Genomic DNA, 21,467 nt, shown 5'->3' with positions numbered 1-21,467 from the left:
GATGACACACCTGGTTCATGGCATGAATACTTATACACCTTCAACTGAACCTTTACCCTTCCTCCCTTAAATACTCTTACAAATACATAAATAAATCATGATAACACTCAATGGATTTATATATTGCATCTTTTCACTCATCACCACATAGGTGTGACGAGAGAAGTCATTAGAGAAACATTATTGCTCTCATCCTTCCCATAAGGGAACCAATGGAAACCTCAAAATAAATAATGCAAACCTTATATATGAGTAGAAATCATTGAACAAATCAAAAATTAAGGTTTTCTTTATACAAATAAAAGAGGTCTAGTTGGGGAGTTTTATCAAACAGTTTATGGACATTGGCTAAAGAGCATTTCATCATGGTTATGTAACTTCCTTACACTACTTCTGAATTGGGAGAATTAACATATCATAAATAATAGAGTAAATAAGTAGAATAATAATAGTTATACTTAGATATAACTAGTCTCAACCAAAACTAAGTTTGTCATTGTGATTTTATATTCACGAAACAACAACATAGCTGAAAAACTTAGTATTTTTGGACTCGTGAAATAGGAACATTACTAAAAATATAAAACAAGAATATTGAGAAACTATCTTCACACACATAGACACATTTGGTTTAACTCCGTTGAACAACAAGATCTCTTGATGTTAACAGATTCAACATTAGAGGGTCAGAGAATTTATAGTCTTCCCTTTATCCATGCATTCAATATTAGTTTAGTTTAGTGCAACATTATGATTTTTTGCCCTAATTATCTTTTATTATTTATTACTCTTCATGATAATTAATGAAAATCATATCTAATTTATATTTCTAATAGTGGTATAAGGTGTTAATAATATATATTATTGTTTGTAACAAAATTGGCATCATAAGTTAGGATGGCCGAGTGGTCTAAGGCGCCAGACTCAAGTTCTGGTCTTTGAAAGGGGGCGTGGGTTCAAATCCCACTTCTGACATTTTCAATTTTTTTGACAATTTTTGGTGATATGTATCTATAATATAACTCATCAATGGAAAGATTATATGTTTTTTAATTTTCATAAGTTATGAGATTCAAATCCCACTTCTGACATTTTCATCTATTTAGACAATTTTTATTTTTATTATTAATATTGTTTGTCTGCTTTGCTTATTCGCTAACATGTAAAGTTATGCTTGTTTGATGAATTTTGATTTTGATTTAAATTATTTGTGTGATATGTATTTAGATATTGTATTTTTGTTTAAAATATCTAGTAATTGTAACTACAATTATTAGTCACATACATCTAAACATCTATAAAATAACTCATCAATAGAAAAGTTATATGTTTTTTAATTTTTAGAAGTTATGAGATAGAGAGACCATTTATCTCCTATTTTCTCACTACTATAAAATATATCTATCGTAACATGTTTTTACCTCGGTTAATCAATCAATCAAAATAACATCTCTCTTTTAGACGCCTTTATTTTATTGAAAGATCTATCATAACGGTCCTTAATAACAATCATGGTTATATATTAAGGTTTACAGGCTTCGATTATTAACACCAATATTTTTCCATTATTTATATATAATGAAGAGTGTGCCCATTAATTTATATATATATATATATATATATATATATATATATATATATTATATATATATATATATATATATATATATATATATATATATATATATATATATATATATATATATATATATATATATATAAAAATTAAAAATAATTTCACAATGGTCGTATTTGTCACCCGTGGTTATTTGTCATCTAAAATTAATATGTTTTACAACGGTTGATCTTTTCAACCGTGGTGAAATGTGTTTCTTTAAAATTAAATCCTATCAGATTTAGTTTATTTCCTTCAAGACGCAAGTTCCCTAGCGAAGAACACAGACGGAAGCGATAGCGAAACTTCCAAACTTCATCACCTTTATCACCATTCATCTTCTTTAGCTTAATGTTGTTGCACACACGAAGGTTGAGTTTTCGCGAAATCCTTCAGGTACACGAAGATTTTACACAAAGGTTTCTTGGTCACAACCTATTCTTCAGTTTACGGTACGTTATTTATTTCATCACCTTTATAACCATTCATGTTGAATTTTAGGTTTTGGTGTTGTTAAATGTTATTTGTTGTGAATAAAAATTGATTAGAAAACCATATTCATATGTAGTGTGTGTATGAACTTCTAGAAGGTTGTGTGAATGTAGATTGTATGTATGTGAAAATGTTGTGTTAATGTTGATTTATAACGATATTAGTGCGTGAGAATGTGTGTAGCATTAGTGTGCCATTTGTGTTATTGTGATTGAGTGATATTGAGATTGTTTCTATGTTGTTGAAATGTTACATGTGTGTGTGTGTGTGTGTGTGTGTATATATATATATATATATATATATATATATATATATATATATATATATATATATATATATATATATATATATATATATATATATATATATATATATGTATGTATATAGTTGTGATTCAATGATATGAATATGAATATTGTTTTATAACTTATTGTGTTGTTGTATTGTTAAATGATTTTACAAGCTTTTGAGATAAATTTTAAAAATTATTATGGAACGTAGTTGGATGAAAGTTGATAGACTAGGTGTGATGAATGAGAAAGGAGTTCTTAAATTCCTTGAATACATGGAACAAAATCTTCCCAACAATAATGGACTCTTTTATTGTCCTTGTGTTGTATGAAGGAATATCAAAAAAATTCTAAAGAAAGAATTATTATATCACCTTTGTTGTGATTGAATTTTTCAAAATTATACAATATGGGTGTGGTATGATGAAGTCAATATAAATTAAAATGCAACGTCAAAAATACATGAAGTTGATGAAGATATGGATGATCCATTAGAAGATATGATATGTGATATTGGAGAATATTCTTGTAGGAAAGCTCGTATTTATGATATTTTATGTAGTCATAAGGATGCATCTTTATACAAGGGGTGCACAAATTTTACATGATTATCTGTGGTGTTAAAATTATTTAATCTGAAAGCAAAAAGTGGGTGGACGGATAAAAGTTTCACGGAATTGCTTGAATTGCTAAAACAAATGCTACCAGAAGATAATAATTTGTCAGATCATTGTAATGAGGTCAAGAAGATATTGTGTCTAATGGGTTTAGAGTATATCAAAATATATGCATGCCATAATGATTGCATATTATATCGGAAAGAGTATGAAAAATTGGATCAATATCCAGAATATGGTGAGTCGCACTATAAAGTGAAGGACAATAGTGGTGATGATTGTGACGATGTTAACAAGAAGCGTCCTCCAGCTAAAGTGTTATGGTACTTGCCAATGATTCCAATATTCAGTAGACTTTTTACTAATGTGGATGACGCAAATAATATTAGATGGCATGCAAATGAAAGAAATATGATGGAAACATTCTCCATGTAGTTAATTCTTTACAATGGAAGGAAATCGATTCGTTGTTTCTGAATTTGGGCCTTGAGCAAAGAAACCTTAGTATTGGGATTGCCACTGATGGAATTAACCTCTTTGGTAATTTGAGTACTAGCCATACTTTGTGGCATATTCTACTCACGACTTATAACCTATCTCCTTGGTTGTGCATGAAATGCAAGTATATCTTGTTATCTATGATTATTTTTGGACCTAAACAAATCGGAAACAACATAGATCTTTATCTAAGTCCATTAATTGAAGATTTAAGATTTTTATGGGGCGAAGGTGTTGACGTTGATGATGCTTATTGAGGTGAAAAATTTAAGATGTGTGTCGTGTTATTTTTCACAATCAACAACTTTCATGCATATGGTAACTTGGTTGGATATAGTGTCAAGATACATAAAGTGTGTCCTATATATGAATCTAATACATATTTTTACCAATTTCAGTTTGGAGAAAAGACTGTTTACCTTAGGAATTGTAAATTTCTAAGACCCAATCATCCTTATTGTAGATCGCAAAAGGCTTTTAACAGAGAGCATGAGTTTGAAATAGCTCCTAAACCTTTAACGAGCGATGAAGTTTATCAACGACAAGAACACCTTACTGTTGTCTTTGGAAAGAATAAAAAATTCCCCGTTGAGAGAAATATTTGGAAAAGTAGGTCGTTGTTCTTTGATCTCCCATATTGGTCTAGCCTCGATGTACGACATTGTCTTGATATGATACATGTGGAGAAAAATATGTGTGATAGTTTGATAGGAACACTTTTAAACATTATATGCAAGACTAAAGATAGTAATAATTCTCGTTCAGATATGGTGGATATGGGTATACGACAAAAGTTAGCTCCAGAAGAAAGAGGAAAAAGAGTTTATTTCCTTTGGCATGTCACACTCTATCTAAAAAGGAAAAGAAAAGTTTATGTGAGTGGTTGGTTGACATCAAAGTTCCTCAAGGTTACTAATCAAACATCAAGAAACTTGTATCAATGAAAGATCTCAAGTTAATTGGCTTAAAACTCATGATTGTCATGTCTTGATGCAACAACTTCTACCATTGGCTATCTGTGACATCCTACCAAAAAATGCAAGAGTAACTATAACCAGATTGTGTTTATTCTTCATTTTTATATGTAATAAAGTTCTTGATTTCAAAAAATTATGTGAGTTAGAAGATGAGGTCGCAATAATCTTGTGTCAATTAGAGATGTTTATCCCTTCATCATTTTTTGACATTATGGTTCACTTAATTGTTCATCTTGTCAGAGAAATCATATATTATGGTCTAGTTTATTTAAGGTGGATGTATCCAATAGAGAGATACATGAATATATTTAAAGGATATACGAATAATCATCATCAATCGGAAGCTTCGATCATTGAAAGGTACATAGCAGAAGAAGTTGTTGAGTTTTGTTCAAACTATTTGTTAAAAGTAGAGTCTATGAGAATTCCAAAGTCTCGTCATGCTGATAGATATGGAGGTAGAGGTACTCATGATTTAAATGTTATTTCAATGTCTCGAGATATAGTTCTTCAAGTATATTTTTATATATTGAATAATGTTGACGAAGCTAAACCTTACTTATCTACTCGCAAAAGAGTTATCGAGGAAAAATATCCCCGAATGAGTGACAAGTGGTTGTTGAAAGAGCATAACAATAATTTCATAAGTTGATTTAGTGAAAGAATTTCTAATGACGATAGTGCATCCAAGACAATTAAATGATTGTCATACTTGCCAAAATTTAATGTGATAACTTGGACTGCATACAACATTAGTAATTTTTTCTTTTATACAAAATCAAAAGACAGTCGTAGTACAATACAAAATAGTGGGGTTATGGTTGAGACCGAATACATGTATTTCTCTAGTTCGAAAGATAAGAATCATATATTTACATCTAGAGTGTACTTTGGGGTCATTTATGAGATTTGGGAGCATGATTATGTTTTATTCAAAGTGTCTTTATTTAAATGCAAGTGGATTGGAAATAACATTGTTGTATAAATTGATGAGTTAGGATTCACACAGGTTGACCTTGGCAAGGAAACTTATATGACTGAACCATTCATCATGGCTATCCTAGAAAAATAAGTGTTTTATGTGACTCACCCTTATGAAAAAAGATGACCAATTATTCTCCAAGGAAATCACGTTCCGCATAGTGATGAAAATCATGATTTAAGTTTTGATATTCCTTCGACTCCTTCTTACACAACACAAGTGTCTACTTCATATGAAGAAATTGATAGAGATTATGTGGATGTTATACATAATAATCATGAAGAACGCATATGGGAAAATTAACAAGTAAATTTTTTTATTGTTTATTCATTAGTTGTTGTATGTTATAATTTCTAAGGTTATTAACAAGTATTATTATTTGAAACTATCGACGTTAAAAGTCAAGATACAAAGAGTCAATGCACCTTGTTCATGTTATTGATATTATTTGAGATAGTGATATGTAAATTGTATGTTGTTTTGTAGCATTTTAGTTTTGATGCAATATACAATTTTTGGCTTTTAATGCATTTTTTTTGTTTTGATAAATGTGGTTCATAATTGATTTGTGTTGTTGTTTTTTCTCTTTTAGGAAATGATGTAAAATCAAAAAATTATATTAAAAATACAGGTAAAAATTAGGCAATTTTGTAAAATTATAAAATTATATTTAAAAAAATCATTTCACCACGGTTGGGTATTGCAATCGTTGTTATACGTAAGCACGTTATTCATATTTAAACCCCCTCCCCAAAATGGAATTGTTAGGTAACGAACCCAGAACCTTAAAGCATTTCACTATGGTTGTTTATTACAAGTGTGGTGATATGTAGCGCGCTTGCCAGCATATTACCATGGGTTGTAGATCATTATTGTAAGTATTCGACTTACAACCACATACAACTTTACCACGGACCCTCAAGTGTGATTATGTCTCATTTATGACTATTGTTAAATATATTATTCATAGTAGTGTCTTTTGCATTGTAATGGAAGCTTTCAACATACAAATAGGCAGTTTGGTAGATCGAGTAAAAATTAATTGCATAACTTAAAGTAATACAACTATTCCTAGCCATACTTTCTTTTTTATTGATATCATTAATTTTGCAAAGCCACTAGGATGAAGGCAACAAACATACATGATCTTCTTCAATAGTATGGACAAAACTCAAGACAATCTTTATCAAGTGCAATAAGACAGGAGTCAACCATACAAGACTCGGCTATTATGTTTGGCTTTACCATTGGTCAAACCCCTTTTGACTACCTTAAAGTGCCTATTTTTTAAAAGGCAAGCCCATAGTCAAACATCTTCAAGTTATCTCAAACAAGGTAATATCGAAGTTATCTACTTGGAAATAGCACCTTCTTTCAATGATGGGTCGTGTATAATTAGTTAGATCTACCATCCATGGAATATTACTTTATAGACTCAAAATATATGAGTGGATAATGACTCTTTTGAATAGGTTGGATAGCTACGTTAGAAGTTTTGTGTGGACATGTGATATTGACCCAAAAAAACTTTTCACTTTCTTCTAGGATAAAGGTTGTAATCTTATATCTATAGGTAGACTTGGTTTGAGGAAAATTAAGAGCATTATTAAGCTGGGATGTCTTACTACTTATGGAACATGATCACAACTAACAAATAATGGGTCATTACTTATATAAGTGTGTACTTAAAGATAAAACAACCTATTAAGCACCACATATCTTCTTTGATATGGTTTGCTTTAAAGCATACTTTGAAAGATATTGAAGATCATAATACATGGAAAATAAGGAATATGACAATTTGTTAGGTTATAAAATCAAAGACTTCATTGTCCTTCTGGATCAAAATTACTATTATCCAATATCTAATCCAAGGAAATTTTGGATTATTCCTCAAAATTTCACCATTTTTGCACCTGGGATAACAAATTCTCTCTCTCTCTCTCTCTCTCTCTCTCTCTCTCTTCTCTCTCTCTCTCTCTCTCTCTCTCTCTCTCTCTCTCTCTCTCTCTCTCTCTCTCTCTCTCTCTCTCTCTCTCTCTCTCTCTCTCTCTCTCTCTCTCTCTCTCTCTCTCTCTCTCTCTCTCTCTCTCTCTCTCTCTCTCTCTCTCTCTCTCTCTCTCTCTCTCTCTCTCTCTCTCTCTCTCTCTCTATATATATATATATATATATATATATATATATATATATATATATATATATATATATATATATCACAAGTAGTCATATGAGTGTCTTTCCCCTCTTTGGTTGTGTTCACTTAATATTTCGTCAGATTTGGTGTTACTGATGATGTTGGTCCTGGCTTGGAGAGCTCTAGCCTTACTCTGATTTTGACTGTTTTGGTTGTTGTAGTTGCTTTTGTTTTTTCCCGTTTTTTTTGGTGTTTTTTGCTTTTGGTTATTTCATTGTGTTTTATATCTAGCTGACTTAGGTATATCTTGTACCTCTTTTTGACTGTTTTTTTTATATTGGCCTTTGCCCTTTTCTTATTAATATATCTATAATTTGTGTCTTTCAAAAAAAATTAAAATATTATTTAAAGTATTTCATTTTTTATAATAATTTCTTTTATATCAAAATTTTAAAAATATTTAAAACTATTTCAAATAATTTTTTATAAAAATCATTTGTGAGATGTATCTTTTTTGAAAAAATTGTAATTTCATCTGTATTTTAATTTTCAATAATGTATATTCATATAATATGATGTCAAAATTAGTTTTTCAATTTATAAAAAATAATTTTTAAAAAAACATTTTTATAAAAGAATAATTGACGTACGGGAGGGTTGCACAACACGCATCAGTGCAATGGGAGAAGAGTCAACATGCTTCTGATGCCTCTGGTCCCTCTGGCCATTCAGAGTCATCTACTTTTGATGCTCGTACTTCTCCTTATGCTTTTCCATCTTCTTTTCGTAGTAGACGGGTTTCACCTCCGGACACATTTGTCCCTCAATCCTCCCGCAGGCGCTAGGTTTCACATATTCAGACGTTTGAGGTACTTGAGTCACTAGTGGTACTGGAGGCGCCACTGCCACCTCCTACTGCTGATGTTGTTGAGCCAGTGCAACCTCCATAGGGTGAGGCTGTTACGGCTGCTTAGCCAGAGGCATTTGGAGGAGACCCTGTAGATTTGTCATTATTGTCTCTATACCCAGACCATACTGCCAAACATATCTCTGACTGAGAGGTAGCATTAGTTGTCTTCATTCTTTTTAATTGACAAATTTTTGACATTGTTTTTCATTTTTTCAGGACCGTGATCCGCTGAAGTTTATTAACCACTGGCGGAAGATTAGTGACTTGCCTCAACCGAATGATTAATGGTTTCAGGTTGTTTTGTCCTTATTTGGCCTGAAGGACTTGTGCATGACCGGTTATACTACGGTCAACCACAGAAGGAGGCACATAGTATCATAGCCCCGAGCGACTTAAGCTACGTGGACGGATACATCCGGTGGTTCTTCAGGGTGTCCCATCTGTATATGGTGCAGGTTGCTCCAGGAGACCCACCTAGGCCAGCTCATCAGTAGATACTAGAGGATGAGCAAACGCAGTTAGATCATGTTAAGGATGTCTTGCCTAGATGTCGTCGCATTGTGGAGATTGAGCGTTCCTGGTGGGTCTGATGTGAGGCTAGTCCTAAATGTCATCAAGACGGAGGCACAGAGGGTTTTGATGTACCGAGACATCGTCGAAGGACGGGGGAAATTGATGGTCGATGAGGCAGAGCAGGCAGGGGCAATGTAGTCCAACATACACAGTAGTGCATTAGTATATAGTAGTAGTAGTAGTATGGATTGTATTTTATTTTAACATCATGCTACTTTATCATTGTTCTCGATTTTTTTGTCATTTATTAGTCTTTTATTTATATATGACATTTTTGGACCATCTGAATTTATGTACATCATTGTTTGTATATCGATTGTATGGTTTAAATCTCATCACACAACATGGTACATAGCGCTTATAAATCTTTATCTGAATACGCGTAAACAAAACATAACATAAAACATGTTCTAATACGTTATAGAGATGCAACTCCGTAAAATAAACGGAGATGAATATCTGTAATAATTTAACGTTCAATAAAAAATTAAGGCATTCAAAGATGTATCTGTAAAATCTAAAGATATTTAAGTATTTTTACGTGGTAGCTAAAAAATATATAGTATGCATAAAAATTTCCATTTATATTAATAGACGACACATATAAGCATTTCACTTTGTATCAAGTGCCATTTGAATATGTCTCTAAAGTTTAGAATTAAAAATAAAATTCATCATTTAAATATGAACAAACAAAAGATGTGCACTCTCTCAAATCACGCGTTTAATGATATGGAAAATACAAGGATTTTAAAAGATGTGCACTCTGTCAAATCAAGCGTTTAATGATATGGAAAATATATAGATTTAAAAACTAGCAAATCATATATCAATAATAATAAATAATAAAACTATCAAATTGTCCATCTGATTCAGTTTGATTTTTAAATGAACATGAAATTCAATTTGAACGATTTTAAAATAAGGATATATAATAATATCCAATTATATTTAATTTTATGTGTTCATTTGAATATAACTGTTCCTACTCCAATACTCACAAGAATCGTGAGTTGTTCAATCAGCGACAATCATCATTTCGAAATGTCACAGTGGGGGGATTTATTTGAATCTTGCTAACAAGTATTCAAAAACATGTAATTGTGGGGAAATTTATTTGAATCTTGCTAACAACTAACAAGTATTCAAAAACACCAGAGCATTGTATAAGGTTTCCAAATATCATATTAATTAAAAGTCAAGTATATGCCTTTTCAAATATTATATTGGGTTTAGCTAATGAATGCTCAGACAAATTAGCATCTACTAAAGCCTTTCCTTCACCACTGTTCTGGTGAGATTTTTGCTGTTCCACACGAGCACGAGTGTTTCTACATGCACTGATCGTCTGCGACTGCCTGGGGAAGGGACTGGGAGATGAAAAGCGCATCTTTGAGATTTGCATCTTGCTATCTTCAAGATACTCAAAAAGCATCTATCTGCATACTGCAAAATGAGAAGGTGGACTATAGTTATCAGACTTGCACATGTACATTTATAATAGTTTGGCGTTAATTGGGATGGCAGCGCAAAAATGTCGAGATACTTAATACGGAAGAGGGATGGTACTGCTGCATTAACTTACATTTGGAATGTCAAAATCACCTTCACTTGCATCACATATATCCAGTGACAATTTACGAAGCAATGGCATCTGTTAGTTACAACAGAAGATATAACAGAAAATGTCAAGTACCTAAAATTTAACAAAACCAAAAATAAATAAGATAAAGAAACACAAGCAAGGTGCAACCTCTGAAGCGGCATGAAAAATGAAGTTTCTTTGTAGCCCAGGACCCTGTGTAAGCAAGGTCAAATCATTAGTTAATCATATAGTTTCAATATATAATTCAAAAATCCAAAGGAATACACATATCAAACTTTAGCTTCTCAATTTTATGAAGTTGTATCTTTATCTTTATAAAAGGATACCCGAATCTATCAAAATAACTACACAAAAGAAGCCAAGAACAGAAAAATGACAGCGATTTATTTTAATCAATCCTTATCATGAGAATCAAGTTCCCACATAATCATCAAATGAAATATTTAGGTCTTTAAAATAAAAATAAAGTAAAGAATATAGATGCCACAATAATTTGTACACCAATCAGTACATTCACAACAGAGCTTAAATACCATCGCTTGCACTTGGAATCAACGCGTGACAACATGAAGAATAGCAACAATACCGGATTTTCTTTCTTTTTTTTTTGTTTATAAATAAATGAGATAATTCATGAATATTATTTATGGTGTTGTTGCTATATTAATCTAAACAATGACTAGATGATTTAGGACAAGCAGAAAATTAGTTATCAAGACGTAACCAACCCAAAAACAGTCTGACTAGAAAACATATGAATAACTTATCATGTGACCACTGACCATCTTTCATAATTTAGATTTTACTCTTCTAATATGAAAAAGTATACTTTAGCTGTTGAATGCAACTTTTCATCACATGCATATATAGCAAACTCTAAAATTTGTTGAAAATGAAATGTAGATAAACTTTGCAGAAAAAAGGGTTGACAGAAAGCTCACATTATGACGCAATAGAAGATCTTCAATAGCTCTGCAGTCAAGAAGAGCCGAGACCCCATTTGCTGTTATTTCTCCACACTCCTAAACAATAGGCATCCATGTTTAGTGCAGTTGCAAACAAAAGTAAAAATCCACTATCCATGATCTTTCTACCTCCTTCACACGTTACCAATGAAAGAACTATGATGCATATATGTGTAATCTAAACTACTAATATTTGCTATGGTGAAATGACAAAGAATTGAATAGCTATTAATCACATAGAAGGACCCATCTTTGATTCCCTCAAGTAGAAAAACCTATATTCTATAAAATTTCTCATGACCAGAAGATGACAGCTGCAGGCCACAGATATTGCTCAGTTTCAGCTTTCTGGGTAAACTCCCTAAGGAAGCATATTCGTGATACATAGACGACAGCCTTTGTGTCTGAATCAGTATATCAGTATATGATTATATACATGATATAACCATGCATACAGTAATTCCAATAGTTTACAAGGGGAAATGGGAAAAAGATTAACAAACCTCTAGATGTAGAGAGACCAAGCCTGGCCATGCATGTGAAATTATCTGTTGAGAATCTGCAATGAAAAATTACATTGTCAAACTGTAAATTTTCAGCTTTTGATTAGGTGGTCAGCAGTCAATCCCTGTAAGGTAATTTTAAACAAGAAAAATTACCATATTGCAACCCCACCCCACCCTCTGTTACTTTTTCTCTTTGTTGCAAATATTGGTTACCGAGGAGTACTAAGCAGCAGTAGAAGACAAAACAATTATCAAAATGGCATACGTTGGCTGTTTGGTGCTTATTGATATTTTGATCATCTCTGAAGGTTCAACTTAACCAAATTAAAGGCTTTGTTTACAGATTCACGTCCAATTAATTAAGTTAATTGCAATTGATCATATTTTCAACTATTTGATCCTAACCTGAGTTAAGAAGAGGGCAACCAAGCAATGAAAGCTCTACCAAATTTCTACAGTTTTGAGATAAAATAACTAGATCATCATTGTTCATCCATGGGGTAACTCTTTCAAGCCTCAACTTTCTTAGATTTCGCATAGGGAATTTGAAGCTTGACATCGATATATCACCAAAACAATAGCACAGAGCTAATACTTGTAACTCCACCAAGGTCATAATTAATTTCGTCACGATGATATCAGATATTACCTGGAGAAAACCATAACAACAAAGATACACAACAAACAAAAGTTTAGAAATCTGATAAGAGTGTCTGAGAACTGAAGAACAGAATCACACACAGAGCAGAAAAACAAGCATTAACTTAAAAAGAGAAGCATACATCTCATATGCTTAGATACACGATTAATAAGAAACACTTCAGCTATAAATGATAAGACTATTAGAAGTATAAGCCTCGGCATGTCTTGTTAAATAGGCTGATTGGGAAAATAATTATGCCAAATGTTACCTGTAGAAAACCATAAGAATAAAGAAAGCAACAAACTAAATTTAAGAAATGTGATAAGAACATCTGAGAACTGAAAAACAGAAAGCAAAAGAACAGAAGACCTAGGAATAGCTAAAAAAATAGAAGCATACATCTCATATGCACAGATACAAGAATAATAAGAAATACTTTAGCTATAGTTGATATCTGCAGTATAAATAAGCCTTGACTTGTGCTAAATAAGTCGATTGGAAAAGTTCCTAACTGGTTATGACCGGCCAACAGCTCTTGCATGGCTCTTCTAGCTAATATCTTTGAAAAGCTTTAATGAAGCCTTGCCTTAGTAAAGAAAGGCTTATTTGTGATGGGACTAGCCCAAAGAACAATAATGATGGAACTTCATGGATTGAAGATGAGGAATTGCAATTGCGGTGAACTAACTGACTGGAAAAGTTTAACTACAAATAAATGGTGTTTGAATATATGGAAAATACATTGCTTACATTGTATATTTAAGTAATTTAGGCTAACTTAGATTATCCATTTGGATTGGTTAACATATTCTTTGATATTTGATTGGTTTCCCTAGTTAGTTGATGGTACTAAGAGTCTAGTATCAGTATAAATAACAATAAGTGCTGTGTATTTTGTAATAAGGTCCACATGTCATTCACATCAATATCAATATAAACTTATTATTGTAAGCATTTCATTTCCCCCCTTTTTACCAAAAACAAATCTATAACTTCAACACAGTCCAGAACTGAGCATGTTATCATTATTTTTTCCGAAAGTTTTGGGACTATTCTAACAATGTCATAATGTCCATGACTATTCTCTTCAGGTTCTCTTTTTTAGTGGGGTTTTATCTGCTGCTAATTACACAACCTATATCAGAAATCTTCGATTCATTTTTTTTGTTTGAGCATTACTTAATTTTTAATAGAAAAATATAATTTTATTCAATACCTATTGATAAAATGAGAAACTTAATGGAGGCACCAATTTGCTTTTAAGGTGAATCTATTCCTGGCCCCACGGCAGTCCAATTTGCTTGTAATAGTGAACAACATATCATTCACATCACTATCAATATCATTTTATTCTTTTGACCATTTCTTGTCTTTCATCTACTGTCTGTACCGAAAGACCAATAAGAGTTTCTCTAGTATCTTCCATACTATGGTTAATAGAAACGACTTTTTATATTTCTTTAGAGACCAATAAGAACCTCCAATCCACAGGATAAATAATTATCACCTGAAAATGAAGGATTATTGTTTCTAGCTGCGGACAGATTGCTGGTAGTTGTCTCAGTGCATCTTCACCTAACATTCCCCCTAAACCTACATTGATAGTCTTTAATGACGTCAGTGCAGGTTCCAAAGCACTGAGAGAGAAGGAAGAAAAACCCCAACCAAATTCAAGTTCTTCCAATTTACACTTCTTTCCTAGCTCAGCATGTAGTTCTTCATGCAAGGAGGAAAACCTAGATTCTCTCTTTTCAATAGAACTATCTCCTTTTAACAAATTTTTACAACCTCTTGCTTTCAGAGTCTTCAAACTTGGATTTCCATGAATAACATAACTTAATGCAGCTTCAGAAATCTGCAATTAGACAAGTAAGTTAATAAAATTGAAAAGAAGAAAAAAAACAACACTCCCTTCGTCTTAGAATAAATGTCACATTAGGGTTGTATGTGGTTCTCTGAAGAAATGATTAATTGGATTGACTTCAATGGTAAAATTAGTATTATTTACTAAAATACCCTAAAGTGGAGTGAAATTCAATAAATAAGGGTATATTAGTGGGAAAAAATAATAAAAATCAAGCAAATAAACATTCCAGACAAATTACCAATGTTTCTCTTTTTTTTTCATCTATAACCTTACAACTTCCAACCGAAGATGATCAAACATTCCAACCTCACTTCCTTAAAACGTTAACCAATATTAAAATTTCAACAAAATAACAACTAACAAGCCATTAACATCTTCTATTAACAGCATTAAGACAAAAACATATCAAACTTCACAAATATGACAACAAACCTTGGTGTCTGACACGTCAAGCATCTCCAGTGAAGAGCCTTTGAAATTATATAGTGCCTGGTCAACCAGGTATGTCCCTCTCAGGCATAGACTCTTCAAAACTTGTGTTTGCGACATAAGCTCTTGCAGATATAACTCAGAAATACCTGCAAAGCAACTAAGCTATCATATAATTTCAATATAGAAGTTTAAGTTTATAAAAAAATTTAAGATATCCTTCTCAAATTAACTAAACTTGGGTTTCCCAAAATAGTTCTAAACCCTAAGAATAACTTGTTCCTTTATTATGGTTGAACAATAATTATTTAATAGGTTATTGCTCACAAGACTTCTTTCACTTCAAAAGTGAGGCATAGTTTTGAAAATTGAACCCAAAAAAGTTGTTTTGAACTTCTTGTTCTCCAAAGCATCAATACTTTAAGGCCACATGTGTGAAGAGATCACAAGGATGATCCAAAGCAACAGTAGCATGCTGCATCATCATTACTTGACTAATACGCATTTTATCAAAAGCAAATATATACAGCAGCAAAATCTATATTTTTCACTATACTACACAAAACTAGGTAAGCCAAACCATTTTCATGTATCATTCCTTTGTTTTATTTAAACCATCTTTACGAAACATGGTCTAAATGAAGTAAGTACGTTTTGCAATGCCATAATAGCTTCTGAATGTTAAATACATTAACAGTCATTAAAGGTATTAAAAAACTTCTATAAAAAATTTATATGAAGCAGGGTTTTACACATTCATTCGGAAGTTTGGCAAAAACAACTTACCTATGCATCCACCCATATGCAGAGATTGGAGATTAGACACCATAGAATTCAAATGCTTATCTCTAGAGTGTAAACAGGGAAAGTTGCCATCGTCAGAAATAGCTGAGCAAAGAGCTTGAACTGAATTTATCCCAAATGAAGTATCACAGACCACAATCGAATTAAGATTTTTACATCTGCTGATGAGATCTGATATGCCAATATCAGTGACATGAATACATCCTTTAATATTCAGGTGACACAATGAAACACAGGATTTGGAGATATACTGGAGACTCAAATCTGCCATGGATAATATGAAGAAATTACTGGTTGTAAGGAGAGAAAAATATAATAAAAAAAATATATTATTTAGATTGAAACTGTTACATGAATTCTTTCACCATGAAAACACCTACCACTGACATCAGTTCTTCCTTCCAATGTGAGTTTCGTAACATAAGAAATTAGAGGTCTAGATTCATGAAATGACATGGTTTCCACTGCTTTATATTTAAGACTTGAGGTCTTCTCTGGTACCAGTGGTATCACAGCAGGACTAGAGGATAAAATTGTAACTGATGCTGGAATTAGAGGAGTAATATCAACAGTCAAGTCAATTTCGCTGACCAAAGAGCACTTCTCGAATAACTGAAGGAAACCAGTAGTCCATATATTTAATAGATAACCTGCTTTTAATATTTTTAAGGAAGGAAAGGACTGGCTGAAGTAATCAACAGCATGTTCAATAAGCAGTCTTCGACACTTTGAGATATCCACCTCCTGAACTGCTTCAAAGATTAAGGTATCTAACAGTTTTTGTGGGAATTCATAATTCTCTCTTATAGGATGTCCAGAACTAATACAGAACTGTTCTATAATCTTCCTTTGCATTGGATCCATGAAATATGAAGCAGGTATGAGTGACAGAAGCAGTATTGCAGATGTTAACTGCGGACAATTGGAAAGGTCTATTTTCTGCATGCAATGGAATTGGAATGTTTACACAGAAGCATTAAATGTTTATGAAACATTATAATGTGGAATGTGTGTGTGTGTGAGAGAGAGAGAACTTAAACTTGCTCCTGAAGAAAGTGGATTCTCACTCTACCTAACTACATACACAGATTTATGTTCTTAATGATTAATTTATGAATGGAAATAAATAATTCTCTCTGCAAAAAGAAAGAAATATTAAATGCTAATTGATAAGCTTTGAAGGCTCCTTATCAATCAAACAAGCATAACAACAATGCATAAATCAATTCAGTGTCTTCCAAGTAGTTAAACTAAAAAGTACCTTTGAATATTCTGTAACTCGAATCCTGAGATGTTGCAAGTCACTATATCCGGAAATATCAAGTGAACCTATAGGTAGAATATTCAGTGCTCTGAAAATTGAACCAAGGCTTTCCTCAGCCAGCTGCCTAAAATAAAAAGAGTTTCTTTTTCCTGCTAAACACAAAAATTACCTTACATCATCTAGGAATTTCTGGATGAAGAATAAAGACTTTCAATGCTTCAGGTAAAAGCTCTAGAAAATGATATACCTGCAGCAAACCACAAAGGCAAAAGGTCCACACGAATCTGTTAAGAACCAATAATAAAAGGTTATACAGTTTTTAACTATAAATGACACGTTAAGTTGGTAAAACATAGCAAACTTGCTATTGATGAGGACAGAGCCAGAATTTAGTGGAAAGATTTGAACAAAATAAAAAGAGCTTGATTATTCTATATTTGTTTCTAAAAATAGATAGACATCACAATTACATTTAAATCATGGGGATCAAAATATAATACATGTGGAACAATGCTGAAACATTTTATCAGCATAATTATGCAAAATGAGCAAAAAACTTTGGGGACGTTTTTTGTAAGAGCCTAGGTGATGTATCCATCTACCACAACAGAGTCTATAGCATAAACGGAACCAAGATTAGCACATGAAGAGCTCCGTTAACTGCAAAGTTTATGAGGATTGCGATTTTAAAAGTAGGGAAACTTCCTGTCATATCCAACCATGTGACAAGAAAAAACAGACTTCACCAAAGTCTTGTGTTGTGGTAACTGTCAGACAGATGAATATTAGGATTCGTAATGTTTTAAGAATCTCATTTTAATGTTAATATTGCTATTGGGCTAATGCTTGTTCTAATTCTGCTACACTAGTATTTGACCAAGATTATTAGAACAAATAGAAGAATTACTATGGTTGTAATTTTCTTATCATAACATCATTTGTTAATAACATCTCACAATTTCTAATTTTTTTTCCCTTTCCATCTCTACCCCTTGCCCATAAATAACATATCATTGATGACAGTCAGGTTTCAGTAATATGGTGGTGCAGTGATACCCTGATGTTTAGCAGGTGCAAGAAAAGAAAAAGAAAAAGGCTTGATAGGATAGGATCCTTTCTGCCCGTATTTCACTCCTAAGCAAGTCTCGGTTAAACAATGGATTCAAGAACTCAATATCAGTAACGAGACATATAACTTTACTTGTTTTAAAATTCCATTGTAGTTGTCTTCTGCTTCACTCAGCCTCTCCAAATTTTCCATGTTACTTTCAAGCCAAAGAAGAAGTGCATCAGAAAGATGCATCTCACTGTCAAGATAGTAGATACTATAACATTATAATCTAAAACATACACAAAATAAAATACAAAGAATTAAATGAAGCCAATTCATAAATAATATGTCAACCTGTCAACGGTCAAATGAGGGTGCTTTACTGAAGATAACAGCAAGTTATATGGAATTTTTCCAAACAAATTGTTCTGCTTTGCCCACATCTATAAAAGAAAGAGAAAAATCATAAACAAAGTACATTTTATTTTATTTCTAATAAAAAGATTGTTTGGCAACATGAAAATTAATACACAGAGAAGGATAGTTGTGCATGAATAACAATTTAACAACTAGTTTAAAAAACAGAAATTCATAATTGTTTCATTGTTCAAGCTCTGGTGAAAGAGGTTGATTACATACAAAATTTCTTGCTAGGTAGCTGATACATAAGTGAAGAATGAAATCACTTGCTGCAAAATGAATTAAAATATAGTTAGAATGAACATTGTAATGTTATAGCCAAAAGTTAACAAAAAATCCCAACTGAAGTTGCAAGACAATCGTTTTTTTACATAAAACGTAAAATAATAAACTTGTACCATGATCCAAGCTAAATTTCCAAATTTGGATCAAATCCTCCATTTGTATCTGCATTAGTCGAAAGCCTTTTGGCGAGAATACCTCAGAAAACCAAGTCTCACACTTTAAGAGAAGTGTCTCTACTCCAAAATAAAGTGCACCCTGAGACATACCAGAGAAAGACCAACCACATTACCCATTGTGAATTTAATGTCCTCAAATAAAAGAAGAAAAATTCAGAACACTAAATTTATGAATTTCCAGATCAATGTGACAGCTTCTTATGTGCGAACAGCATTTGATTAGAATAAAGAAAAAGCCGGATACATAAATGTGAACCAACCATGTACCTCATAAAGAGGGAGGATATTTTCAGTAGTAATATCCAATGGAAAGCCACACATATGCTTAAGAATTTGCATAAACACAGACAGATTCCAGTTGATAGTGATAGAGCCCAAGCATGATTCTCTACACAAGTAATATTAATAAGCATGTTATGCAATCTCGTGAATTCATTTTGAACAGAATGACTGTTTAAAAAAAACAGAGAAAGAAAATCTACAAGTCGTCATACCTGAAGCTTCCGCTGAGGAGGCCTCGAAAATACAAAGATTGCTCAATGAGCCTGTGGTAAACAAAACAAAAACAATGAGTAGTCAAAATTGATTCTAGAGTGCAAAATTGATTTTGACATGTTTGAATATTTTTCAGAATAATTGATTTTGCTTTCCAAATTGATTCATTAAGCTAAGATTTGTACTTTTTCGACTCCAAAGATGATTCAAAATAATTGATTTTGCCTCAAGAATTAAATGCATGTTTGTATCTGCATTTTTTACCTCCAGTAGCACGTTTTTTCAAAAGCTAGCATTTTCATTTTCAGCTTCTATCTATGTTTTCACATATTTCATGCCTAGGGACGCGAGAAGATATATCTCAACGCCGAACCAAACACAGGTTAAGTGTATGTTTAGTTTCACATTTGGAGCACTTGGAATTGATTATCGATGTGTATAATTGATTTTGACATGTTTGGTTGTTCACAAGTAGAATTGATTATGCTTTCTAGAATTGATTCTGCTAGAAACGATGTATGTGTTTGGTTTCATGGTATAAGCACACTTAGAATTGATTCTTGATGTGTAGAATTGATTTTGACATGTTTAATTGCCCTCGAGTAGAATTAATTCTGCTTTCCAGACTTAAAGCTAAGATTCGTAGCTTTTGAGTTTAAATGACTTTTCCATTAAAAGTTACTATTCAAGTCACTTTTGCAAGAATTTCTCCATACATAAATCACTTTACCTTCAACTCACTTTTAGCTAGAATCAATTTTACATAAGCGATTCACATAAAATCAATTTTTTGTCCGTAGAACCAAACACATGTTAAGATTTGTAGTTTTTGAGTCTAAACATAATTTTTGCTGAAATTCACACGAATTTTCCCTAAATCTTTTTATATTCAATTCACTTTTAACCGGAATCAATTTTACATAATCAATTCAATCATGATCAATATTTTCCCTGCAGAACCAAACACATTTAATTCACATTCAGCTCACATTTAACCAATATAAGTTGATTCAAAATCAATTTCTGTCAGCTCAAAGCCAAACACTAGAAATTCCAACTTGTGTGCCGTTAAGAATTTTGTCTACAAAATTTTCAGACTTCAAATTATAATTTTACTAAAATGTAAATGTTGATCCAACTTTTAATTACAAGAATCAGTTCTACAAAACTAACTCATTCACAGGCAACTTCGGCGGCAGAACGAAGCACAGTGAATATACATATAGAGAGAAAAGGAAGGAAGTGACGAACCTATTGCGATGTGCTTGAATTTTGATAGTACGAAAAGTGAGAAATGATGTTAAATCGGAACAGAGGATATCGGTGGTTGAAAGGAGAATCTCTTGGTTGATAATCTGTGTTGTTTGAATTGGATCATTAGGGTTAGTGCAAACGAGTATAACTTGATCGTCGTCATCTGAGACTGATACCTCCATGGGCAGACTACTGGTGAGTAGCTGCTCCTAGTTTGCTAAACTCACTGTTGCTCTTCGCAGCCGTGTCCTGCCTGACTCTACCCGTCCGAACTCGAATCCAACAGCCAATAGATTTCAGAGAAAAAAATAAAATTAAGAGAATTACATGACAGACATACATCCGTATATGGGATTTTTTTTTTAAATAACTATTTTTTTAATTAAAATTCTAAAATAATTTTTTTAAAAAAATATTTATCAAAATAATCACATTTCATTAAGCATGCGTTTGTTGGACTGACGCACTTATTTTTTATTGGACATAGGCGCCAATGATATAAGCACATCCATTGAAAATTGTATTCATCGGCGCCACATGCAATGACGCATGCATGTGAAGGCACCACATGCAATGGCGCATGCATGTGTAGGTCTTGTGAAGGCACCACATGT

At 32.3% G+C, this 21,467-nt stretch overlaps 1 protein-coding gene and 1 non-coding gene across 4 annotated transcripts; one reads left to right on the top strand and one right to left on the bottom strand.

Annotated features, from left to right (window-relative positions):
* Window positions 1-891: 891 nt before the first annotated feature.
* Window positions 892-975, top strand: TRNAL-CAA (transfer RNA leucine (anticodon CAA)). Its single transcript has one exon. It is a non-coding gene; the product is annotated as a tRNA-Leu (tRNA).
* Window positions 976-10,122: 9,147 nt separating this feature from the next.
* LOC127125672 (BTB/POZ domain-containing protein FBL11) lies at window positions 10,123-21,176 on the bottom strand. Of its 3 annotated transcripts, XM_051054468.1 has the most exons (20): window positions 20,851-21,176; window positions 19,599-19,649; window positions 19,372-19,492; window positions 19,042-19,183; window positions 18,863-18,912; window positions 18,578-18,666; window positions 18,374-18,497; window positions 17,420-17,456; window positions 17,170-17,324; window positions 16,559-16,847; window positions 16,289-16,453; window positions 15,891-16,172; window positions 15,108-15,253; window positions 14,316-14,663; window positions 12,571-12,814; window positions 12,163-12,218; window positions 11,636-11,716; window positions 10,842-10,886; window positions 10,674-10,742; window positions 10,123-10,534 (listed from the first exon to the last, which is right to left on the bottom strand). In XM_051054468.1, exons 1-20 carry the CDS (start codon window positions 21,033-21,035, stop codon window positions 10,355-10,357), a joined length of 2,859 nt encoding a protein of 952 aa, XP_050910425.1. In that variant the 5' UTR covers window positions 21,036-21,176; the 3' UTR covers window positions 10,123-10,354. The 3 variants fall into 3 exon arrangements, with proteins under 3 accessions (XP_050910425.1, XP_050910423.1, XP_050910424.1); XM_051054466.1 differs by having other exon boundaries at window positions 16,289-16,847; XM_051054467.1 differs by having other exon boundaries at window positions 16,289-16,847; window positions 17,170-17,321; window positions 18,374-18,479.
* Between the last annotated feature and the right edge of the window lie 291 nt (window positions 21,177-21,467).

Source organism: Lathyrus oleraceus, chromosome 3 (assembly GCF_024323335.1).
Source record: "Lathyrus oleraceus cultivar Zhongwan6 chromosome 3, CAAS_Psat_ZW6_1.0, whole genome shotgun sequence".
Lineage (NCBI taxonomy): Eukaryota > Viridiplantae > Streptophyta > Magnoliopsida > Fabales > Fabaceae > Lathyrus > Lathyrus oleraceus.
Note: the sequence above shows the minus strand (reverse complement) of the source record. Positions and strands in the feature narration are given on the sequence as shown.